General features: G+C 39.6%; 1 protein-coding gene across 1 annotated transcript; it reads left to right on the top strand.

Annotated features, from left to right (window-relative positions):
* Positions 1–1,285: 1,285 nt before the first annotated feature.
* Positions 1,286–3,578, top strand: LOC138802126 (gamma-crystallin 1-like). Its single transcript, XM_069985280.1, has 3 exons — positions 1,286–1,305; positions 2,177–2,419; positions 3,295–3,578. Exons 1-3 carry the CDS (start codon positions 1,297–1,299, stop codon positions 3,568–3,570), a joined length of 528 nt encoding a protein of 175 aa, XP_069841381.1. The 5' UTR covers positions 1,286–1,296; the 3' UTR covers positions 3,571–3,578.
* Positions 3,579–11,570: the final 7,992 nt, after the last annotated feature.

The following is an 11,570-nucleotide window of genomic DNA, read 5'->3' as shown; positions in this document are numbered from 1 at the left end:
CAAGCCCCCCATAGGCAGGCTATGGCCCACTCAGTGTAAACATACCCTAAGGGTCTAAAAGTTTTAGGGCTATTGGTGACTGAACCAACAGCCCTGAACTAGTTTGGTCTGAACCAAACTTTTTTTCTGAAGCTCAGGAAACTGGACGATCCAAATATTTTAAAAGTTCAGTTATCGCTAGTAGTCACTAATACACATACTCTCTGAGGAGCGTATGGGTGCTCTATACATGTACAGATGTGACAGATTGGACTTTACGACATAAGTACACTTATTTGTTCTACTAATATTGGTCAAGGAGAGGAGCAAGGAGGAGCCATAGTCACACCTGTCTGAGACCTGATTTTGGTGCAAAAGTTAAAGGGGTTGTCCAGCGAAAATATTTTTCTTTCGAATCGACTGGTGTCAGAAAGTTATATAGATTTGTAAATTACTTCTATTAAAAAATCTGCAGTCTTCACATACTTATTAGCTGCTGTTTATCATGCAGGAAATGTTGTTTTATTTTCAGTCTGACCCAGAGCACTGGGTCAGACTGAAAATAAAACAACATTTCCTGCATGATATCTCTGGCCGAGACAGGAACTGTCCAGAGCAGGAGAGGTTTTCTATGGGGATTCATAAAAAACCAAGACACAATTCCTGACATGGACAGAGATGTCAGCAGAGAGCCCTGTCTCAGACTGAAATTAAAACATTTCCTGCAGGACATACAGCAGCTAATAAGTATGGGAAGACTTGCAATTTTTTTAATAGAAGTAAATTACAAATCTATATAACTTTCTGATATAAGTTGATTTTCGCTGGACAACCCCTTTAATAGCAAAAATGGTTAGGGCATTTTTAATGAAACCCTATTACAAATATGTTGTTATTATTACTATTATTATTATTATTATTATTAGTAGTAGTAGTAGTAGTAGAAGTAGTAGTAGTAGTAGTAGTAGTAAAAGTAGTAGTAGTAGTAGTAATAGTAGTAGTAGTAGTATTTTGTTTTCCCAAATATTGGGGCTTTCAATTTGATTTTCACAATTAAGCTTTTTTGAATTTAAAGTGTAAAGACTGATCAACAACATTTTAAGGAAAACATAAGTCATGAAAGGATGGCGTGCTAGTAAACATAAAAGAGAAGCCAGAGTAAAAGAAAAAAATACAAACCACCAGTACATTTTCCATAGGCTAAGGGAAAAGAGGGTCAGCATAGGTCCTTTGTGTGCAGACATCAGCAGCATGAGGTATATAAAAGGCTGTAACTTCAGCACAACTCATTAAGCCTGCAGTACATCTCTGGTCAACATGGTTAAGGTAAGCTATTTTTAATCAAATAATTAAGTCAAATTTTATAGTTTTTCTGTATCATATTCGTAAGGCAGAATCCTGTCTTTAACAAAATTACTGTTCTTGAAAAAGTACAATATTAAGTGTATTGGTCAAGCTTGTATATTTAAACTTTTGCAGAGGATTTTCTGGTAAGTTTATTGCTTAAAAAGATACCTTTATCCCTCCCCAAAAAATCTATAAATTATATTTATACAAATTTTGGTGTATTATTTAAACTCCCTCCATAAAGAGGGATCTTTTTAACACTCTCATTGACCACTAGCACAACTATCGAGAAGTAAACCCACTTCCCCTTTTGATTATTTATCTGAAGAGTGAGCTTCTGTCGTCCTGAGACTTGTGTATACCTTAAGGCTTCCTTCATACACAAATTTTGCATTGTGCTTTTTTGAGCTGAAAAAAAAAATGCCAGGTTATTGGCTTTTTCTCTGGTGTTTTCTCATTTTAGTGATTCTAGGATTGCTGTTGAAGAATTGAGAATAATATGCCAGAAAAAACACCAGTATGCATATAGACATGACATTTTTTCTAGTGTTTTTACCCTGCTTAAGTCTTTAGGAAAAATTGAAAATTATTCTTGAGAAAAAGCCAAAACGCGCAACTGCTGCAATTTTGTAAACTCTTCTCTAAATCCTGGAAGTAAATATGTTTGTGTGTTTCCATAGAATGACTTCAAGCTCATATATTCATGAGGAATTGCTATAGAAATGCTGCAACTATACATTGAGTAATGAATAAATGTTTTTTTGCTGAAACCATAATAGCTTTTAAAATTATATTGTTCTTCTTTTCAAATGCAACTTTTAAAATAATTATAACTATTTTCTATTCATAGATTGTATTCTACGAAGACAAAAACTTCCAGGGTCGCTCTTATGAGTGCAACTCTGATTCCTCTGATTTGTCCTCATATTTTAATCGTTGCAATTCCATCAGAGTGGAGAATGGAAACTGGATCCTGTATGAACATCCCAACTACAGAGGACACCAGTACTTCCTTAGAAAAGGAGAGTATCCTGACTTCCAGCAGTGGTTGGGCTACAATGACTCCATTAGGTCCTGCCGTATAACTCCACAGGTGAATGAATTCATGGTTGTTTTCATGTGACTTTACTAATGAAGGCCATGTTCTCATGTAGTAAGACACTGGCCTTTCCATGACCCGGCCGGGTCAAGGAACGGCCAATGTCAGAGAAGATCATCCTGGCCAGTACTGCAGCTGGATGATCTTCACTGCCACTGAATTCGGATGCAGGTGAATCGATGTGTGCTCGCATCCGAATTCCCCGCTGCACACAATTAAGCTTGTGGCCAGAGCCGCGCTTTCCATTGTGTGCAGTGAAAGGTGATCCCGGCCGTGACATGAGATCCCGGCCTAAGGCTATGTTCACACGCTGTTAAAACAACAACTGTTGTTTGATACGACCTTAGTTTGCAGTGTCGAACAATGGCAACTGTTTTACATGTTCCTGTGGCCGATACTGCCATATCGGCCACAGGAACATTATTTTATTTCTATTTGGATTGCGGGCACCTTTAGGTGTGCCTGCAATGCAATTAGCCTAAGACCTCTGTGCAATGTATGGCCATCAGCATAGCCATACATTGTGTGCACAGAGGGTTAGTTATGGCCACTGTTCACCAAACCGAAAATTGATGAGTTCATTTTTCCCTATGGCTGCAGTGACCAACGGCCGTAGTGCACGCTGTGTGTGAGCACTATGATCATTATTGCACTGACAGCTATGTTCACTGCAGCGCCGGAAAACAACAGCTGTTGTTTTAAGTGAAAACTATTGCCGTAGTTTTCAGATTTTTTTTTTACGCTGTATGAACATAGCTTAAATCAATAAAGTATTGTCTACTGCCTGCTTTATATAAGGATATTAAAATATTAAATAATGTTCATTTTTACAGTAAGTTTAAACTGTTATTAATTTGCATGAAATACAGCATCGTGGACCATTCAGACTGAGAGTCTACGAGAGGGATGATTTTAAAGGTCAGATGATGGAGTTTACAGAAGACTGTCCTCATGTCCATGAGCAATTCCGCTACAATGACATTAACTCCTGCCAGGTGCATGATGGATACTGGATATTCTATGAGGAGCCCAACTACAGGGGACGTCAGTATTACCTGAAACCTGGAGAGTACAGGAGATACAGTGACTGGGGAGCTTCTAACCCCAGAATTGGTTCTTTCAGAAGAGTTCAATATTTACATTAATCATTTAAACAATGATACTACATGTTGTGAAAACAAATAAACATATAATTTATTCAAAAACTTTGGAGGAGTAATTATTATTATTATTATTATTATTATTATTATTATTATTATTATCATTATTATCATTGTACATTGAGTAAATTGTTCAACTTATTTAGAGTGAAATTCTCAAAATTCACATATAATGATGATGGATCGAATTACCTTGTATGGTCCAGCAGGCTTCCCCATAATGTTCTTCCAGTTAGTCCTTCCTGTGTTATAGCCAATCATGAGGAACTATAGGGGTGACAATTACTGATAAGGACAGAGGTGGCAGCAGGGAGCATCGTGTAAGAATGGAAAGAATACACCATTGCTGCAGGGCATAAAGTAGTTTTAGGCAGAAGAGCAGGATATTCTGCTCATTTGTAAGAATGAGATTTCAGGAATAAAATCTCACAATCATTTAGAAATTGTAAGTCAAAGTTTCAGTGTGGTTTTAGTAAAAAGAAGAGAAAAAAAATCATAATTTTTAAAGAAATAGAAATTATTCTATGAGCAAATAAGCTGAAACATGCAGCCATTCATTTGCTATGATTCTGTAAATAATTACAGCAGAAGGAATAGGTAATATCTTAATTTGGTTTATAGTATGCTGCAACAAGGAAGCATTTATATATCAGCCTGTGTCCGAGAAAAGATATAACTGTTCCAAATATTGAAACTTTGTGTTTCAATCACATAGCACCACCAAAAATTGTATTGTTCTGCATCAACTATGTATTTAGACAAAGCTCTGCCAACCCATCTCTAAGTGCCAAAGTAATGGTTGTTGTTAAAAGGACTGTGCAATGGTAATTTTAATCTTTGTAGAAGCACCACCAAGTTATACATAAGTCTGTCTCCAAGTAGCAATTTTATAGTGAAAATTGTTTATCCATTTTAAAAGCACCACCAAACATTTTATTGTTCAGTGTCTAGCAAATATACTTACATATTCCTATGTACAAGTGATTTGGAAAGATTATTTTAAAGATTATTGTAAATAGTTAACCCACATAGTTACATTGTGAAAAAAGACAGTCCATCAAGTTCCACCTCTAACCCTGCTGTGCAGATCTAGATGAAGGCAAAGACACAATAAGGCAAAGACCCGAATATAACATCCCAGGAAGAAAAATTCCTTATTGAATTCAGTATGGCAATACAAATATATATCCCTGGATCAATGCTCTATCAAATTAAATCTAGAACACATTGTAATATTGTATTTTTTGAGAAAAGCATCCCTTAATTTTTTTTTAACTCATTACAAAGAAATACAACACAAAATGCATACATGGTGATCCAAAAAGTTAGAATAATGCAGCACTAAGTGTGTGTGTGTGTGGGGGAATGAAAGTGCCAAAAAACATAATAAATACAACTGTATGGGGAATCATATGATATTTGGTCATATCAAGGACAAATGATTGATACTTGTTAATGCTTTTCGGGTACGTTCACATGTTCAGAATCTGTAACATTACAGGATCTGTAATGCATTTTTTCTACATAATCTGGAAGTGCAGTCCAATTCATGCTTGTTTTACTTTGTTGTTTTTTTAGCGCACTCCAATTTCAGATATTTTATTTATTAATAATTTTTTTAATTTTTAGACTACACTTGGCCCATACAAATGAATAGGTCTGCGGGTACACACTGTGACATATGCCTCTATCCTATTCTCCTTGGCTGCTAGTGTATGCAGCAAAAAATTGTGGTGAATAGTTGCTAATTTCACAGCTATTAAAGTTAATGTCAATGTTACTGTAACCTGTATAGCTTTGAGCAAACAAAGAGCATCCGTTGGTAACCAAAAATGTGTTCAAAAACACATTGCACTAATACATTTTTGTATTGTTTTTAAATTTGAAAAACAAAGTCCAAAAATAATTTCTTTTTTTTTTTTGGTGGCAAATACCTGCCAGTATTTATACACACAATGGTTCTGTATCACACAAAGCAATGGCTTTTTTCGAACAGCCTTATGCCCATTTGGAAGCAATGAAGAAAGCAGCAATAGGATTGCTGGTAGATCTGTGGTTTTGTAGGCCTAGTAGTAGCAGCAGAGGTGGCGGTAGGAATACTCAAGCTGCTTTAGCAGTGGCACAGTGCACAGTATAGAAATATGATCAGAAAAGGAGATCTATGTGTGCATAGGCCTGGTAGGAGCAGATGGCAGCAGGGGTGGTGAACTGGTGGGGGTAGTAGTAGCGAGGTGACAAAGTGGTGGTGGTATTAAGGGCTGTATTTGAGATTTTGAAATTAGGCACCCATGGGCCAATATGCAGGATAACAGAAACAGTTATATCAGCTCACCACTAGTGTGTGTGTGTGTGTGTGTGTGTGTGTCTGTGAAACACCACTCCACTCATACACGGTAGGCATAGCCAGATCGACTCCAGGTGTTGAACGTAGCAATGATTAGGGTATGAGCACACTACAGAATTCCGACGGTACACCCATTCCAGATACCGCAGCTCGCACCCACTGGCGGACTCTGGTGGCCGCGCACATCTTCACTGCTCCCATAGGCTTCATTATATGATTTGGGGTTTTCTTCTGTTGTCATACCCATGGGCCAGCAGGGGGGGTGGGGTACTAGTGAGTTCACAGCAGGGCTGGTGGACTGATAGTGGTAGTAGCAAGTTAACTGCAAGGGTAGTAATAGCGAGTTGACAGTAAGGGCAGTGGTAGTAGTAGTCCATTGATTGCAGCAATGTCCTAACTAAACAGTGGCATCAGTCACAGACTGCTATAAAATCCTCACAGATCTATGCATGATTTATTTTCACAGATGTTCACAAATTTTCACAAATGATAGTTAATGTACTACGAAAAAAAATAAAAACCTGACACACTTAACTTGCAGTGAAGCAAACTATAGGCCAGACACTTACCACTAATCCATTTAGACATTCTGCCTCCTGCAATTGATATTATGGGATAGTGATTGTTAGGAATGTGACTTTGCGCTCCTCAGTCCGTGCCGGGCGGCCGAGGAAGCGCTGAATTTCTGTCTGTGTTTGCACTGAATGAACTGTGTTTTACTTTCCAGCCACACCTGCCTTGCCTGTCAGACTTCTGGCAGTGCAGGGGTTACTGCACTGCTAGATCTGTTCAGCTGAGCTTGGTGCTGGGATCAGGGCTGCTCCAATCAGCTGCTGGACCTAGTCTCTGATCCTGGATAAAAAGCAGTCAGATCCTCAGTTCCCTGCTGGCTATTAGTTGTTTCTAGTCCCAGCTCCCCTGCTCCTTTCCCAGCGTTCCCTGTCCTAATCCCCTTGCTATTGCTCTGCCCGTGTTCTGACCTCTTGCTTGACATTTGACTATCCGCTCTCCTTCTGATTTTGTACTGTGTTGTCTGTTTGGTTTTGACCCTGCTAGTTGACTATCCTCCATTGTGTTTTGTTTGTCTGTCTACGTTTTGTGTATTCACCTACGCAGTGTAGGGACCGACTCCGTGGTTGTCCGCGACCGTTTAGGGTGGACTGAGGCAAGTAGGCAGGTGACAGTGGGTGGGTTCAGATCTAGGGCCCACTGTCTCTTGTCTTGTCTACGCCTGCCAGTCCTGACAGTGATCTTGTAAGTCTGGAAAACAGCAGAGAAGCATTTCCACTAAATGTAAAGAACGCTTTTTATGAGGATGTGTATTTCTATTTTATTTTACTCAATCTCCGGTATATTCATGGATTGAAAGATATGTGATTTTAGCCAAATGTTTGTTAGTATCAGTGTAATGTGGGATGATGATATCAGAGGTCACCAGAGAGCAGCAAGCACTTCCGGGTCATCCATTACTGCTTTTTGTTGCCTGATGAAAAGGGGATTGCCCCTTTGAAATGCGTTGCATCAAATAAAAGCCTTATTTTGACTTCACACCAGTGCCAGGAGTTCTCTTCATTCAGAGAAGGAACAAGGGAACGTGGCCGGTGTTCCAAAAAGGGGGGTTTGCGCCAGACAAATCCCACCAACCTTTTCCTTTTACCACTATAATGAAGCAAACTATGCACAGAAGTGGGAGACAACCTTCTATGCACCGCTTTTTTACAATAGGTGTACTCCCTCCAAAAAAAAAATGGCACACTTAAATTTGTGATTAAACAGACTATCTTCAATAGTTCAACAAAGAATTCTGGCTCATTTGACAGATTTTGCACTCAAGTCCTCCTCCCCCGTAGCAGGATCACTAAGCCAGGTTTTCCTCCCCAGTGGCGGAATCACCCAACCGTGTCGTCCTCCCTTGCAGCAGGGTCCCCCAGCCAGGTTTTTCCTGGCTGTGTGAATACCCAGCCTACTCTTCCTACCCAGTGGTGGGTACTGTCATTGAACCAGGTCCAGAAAAGGGGCAGAATACTCTGTGCTGTGCTGCTTTAACCCCATAGCATACCGTAATGTTAATGTATGTCATGGTTAGCAGAGCTTGCATCAGTTTCAGCAACTGATAACTACTGACCTCTGCCTCTATAATGTTGATCGGAGGGGGGACTCATCTGGCCTCAGTAGAAAATAGAGATTCTGATCGATCCTGTTTATCAAGAAGCACTATGGGACTGCTCAAAATGGGGGGGGTAATCTGTTATTTTATCTGCTATCTTTGTGGCAGTGCACATACACCTGCAAACTCAGAATCCACATTCTTGGTATAGGTTAGGTTCCAGTATTGAACTGCTACCAATCAAATATAATCTGTCCTGTAGGTGCGTGATAAGTTGTGGTCTTGGGATAACCCACTTAAGTATTTTTATTTTGAGGTATTAATAAAACATGTACATTTTAATTTTTATGGTCCAGTGCTTAAAAATTGTTCTCAAATACCTGTGGGGTCTAAATGGGGCAGTGTTCACTGTATTAATACCATAAGGGCACTGGAAATATACATGGTGGCCTAAAACCGTTCCAGCAAATTCGTACTAAATATGGCGCTCATTCCCTCCTGAGCCATACTGTATTCCTAACTAGCAGTTTATTTTCAGATACTGGGTACCACCATAAACTGGAGACATCACGTGAACATTTTGGGGTGCATATTTTCCTATTTTTTTTGTGAAAATTGGTAATTGTGAGGTATTATTAGGAAAAAAATTATCTTTATGGCCCAATGCTAAAACCAATTCCTTAAGAGCCCTGCTGTGTTCTTAAACACACTCCCACAAAATGAGAAATGTTAAGCCAAAAAAAGAATTTTACTGGAAACAATATCATTTTCATAGCCCAGTGCTAAAAACTTTCCTTCAAAACCTGTGTGGTCCAAATGCTTACCACACCACTAGATGAAATCTTTGAGAGGTTAAGTTTATAAAATGAGTAACACAGGGTCACTAGAATGGCACATGGTGCCCAAGAAATGGGTTCAGCTAAATCTGTGCAATGTAGGAAAAATTGCACTCCTACCTTGTGAGCACTTCTATATACCTAAACAGAAGCTTATAATTACATATGAGGATACAAATTTTTGGTGCTTATTCTCCAGTGTGTTTTGTCAAAATGTGAGAATTTCATTTGTGAATACATGATATTTCAAAAATAATTAGTAACTTTTTCACATTTTTAGTATATGCTTTTAATATATAGACCCCTAAAATGCCTTTAAAGGGGCGTTGTCACAAAAAAAACCTAGGTCTACTGTATATTGATTCATTATGTAAAATGAAACATGTTCCAAATCTACAAGCATTTCTTAAAATGTATCACACACACCGGATCTGCAGCAGATCCGCAACAGATTTGATAGTGCAGATTTGATGCTGTGTTCAGTTATTTAGATCAAATCAGCTGCGGATCTGCTGCGGACCCACTGCGGATCCGCAGCGGAAAATCCGCTGCGATACGGTGTGTGTGAAGAGATATAGACTCACTAATCCCCCATGTGCTGCCTAGTTTCATAACATGTTGTTCTTGGTAATGGCCGGGCCGGGCATCTTTCTTGAGATGCTCATGCTCAGTTCAATCCCAATCACATGATCTGTCTAATTAGTACTGGCAGTTGGTTTTCACTTCAGGTGCTTCAAGGGGAATTGTGGGAAAGTGTCTACACTGTATTATGTGTGTGTGTGTTTTAGTGACTTAATCTCATGCAAATCTATGCATCTTTGCACTGCTAGGCACAGAAAATATACTTACTGTATCATAGCAACACATTTTTAGCAGGACTGTACATTGTGGAGTATGGTGGATGTAACATAATCAACATGGAAAGGTACAAGTTTTACGTATGTCTTAATTGCTTCTATTGATAGGCAACTTATTAATCACCCTGTCTTTCCCAGAACTGTAATGGGTAGAGTGTGTGTTTTATTGGCTGTTCAGTGTTTTAGATACAGTGGTGCCTTGGATTACGAGAATAATTCGTTCGGGACCATACTTGTAATCCAAATCTTAAATCAAAGCAAATTTTCCCATAAAAAATGATTGAAATGCAGAAAATTTGTTCCCCACCGCAAAAATAATAATTTTTTATTCTAAATAACATGTAAAACAAATGAAAAAAACATTAAGAAACAGCTGAATGTGTCATATTACTGTTAAAGGTTACTGTACAATATAGAAATCAGCAGTGTGTATGTCAGGAACCGGACGGCAGGGTTAAGACAAGACAGTGAGCCCTGACGCTGAACCCACCAACTGTCCCTACCTACTTGCCTCAAACGGCCCAAGGTAGCCACGGACAATCACAAAGGCGGTCCCTGCACTAGTATAGGTGCACACAGAACAAGACAGACAAACAAACACAATAAAGAATAGTTAACAGTCCGGGTCACAACAATGGGCAGAACAAGTACAAAATCAGAATCCAAAAGGCATAGTCAAAGTACAAGCAATATGGTTTGGGGCAGGTGGCAAACAAGGGAGCTTAAAAGATACAAGGCATAGATAAGGAGAAGCAAATAAACAGAAGACACAAGCAGGCAGAGACAAAGTCAATAACCAGCAATGAGAACACAGACTGGGTTTAGTTATATAGGAGGCCAGGGCTCTGATCCAGAATGTAATTGGACCATCCCCCTGATCTCCAAGCACAGACACCTAAGAACAAAACAGATCCACTGGAAGGAAAACCTGTCAGCCACCCCAGAACCAAAACATAGATTAACCATGACATGGCCAGACAGAACTCAGCAGGTGAAGATGGGTGTGTCTATTTAATCAAGTGAGCAGATAAACCAAAGTTTAGACACTGCAAAAAAAACAAAACAGAAACAGAATACAAGAAAATCAGCGCCTTCTAGGCCGCATAGCACGAGCCGAGGAGTGCATCACGCTCTGCAAAGATACAATCCTGACAGTGTATAGCTGAGTGTGAGCGCAGGCACATTATAGCAGCAGTGTGTATTGCTGAGTGTGAGTGCTGGCACATTATAGCAGCAGCAGTGTGTATAGCTGAGTGTGAGTGCAGGCACATTATAGCAAGAATAAAGAGGATGGAAAACACAAGGGCTGACAAACACTGTAGGGAACATTGAGGAATGAGTGGGGCAGATGTGGGCACATACATGCAGCACTCTCTGGGGAGAGAGGGGTTACCTCCACAGTCTTGTCCCCTGATGCAAGCCCCAACCTGAAGTGGATCTGCAATGATTTGAAAGGTCAGAGTACAGGGCTGTAGACCACCCTTTGCAGACCATGCCCCTCCCCCACTCGCCCTCCTACCCAGTACAGGAAGATCTTAAACCAAAGCAATGCCCTTAAACCAAGTTACAATTTTGAAAAACTGTGAGCTCTTCTTGCAAAACGCTCTTAATCCAAGTTACTTTTAAACCAAGGTACCACTGTATTTTAAAACTACTTGGAAAAAAAGGCTTGCACAGGCTCTGTGAGCCTGGTAGTTAAGGGCATGAGAATAAACAGACAAAAGATGCAATAACACTAACATCAGCATGGTGCATCTTAAAGGACAACTCCCGCGGGACCCCAAAAAAAAAAAAAACACAGACACACACAGACACCATACTCACCATCTCTCCGGTGACGA

This window comes from Dendropsophus ebraccatus, chromosome 9, assembly GCF_027789765.1.
Source record: "Dendropsophus ebraccatus isolate aDenEbr1 chromosome 9, aDenEbr1.pat, whole genome shotgun sequence".
Lineage (NCBI taxonomy): Eukaryota > Metazoa > Chordata > Amphibia > Anura > Hylidae > Dendropsophus > Dendropsophus ebraccatus.
Note: the sequence above shows the minus strand (reverse complement) of the source record. Positions and strands in the feature narration are given on the sequence as shown.

Coding starts and splice junctions, on each gene's coding strand:
- LOC138802126 (XM_069985280.1), top strand. Junction 2,420..3,294: donor CCTGCCGTATAACTCCACAG/GTGAATGAATTC, acceptor CATGAAATACAG/CATCGTGGACCATTCAGACT.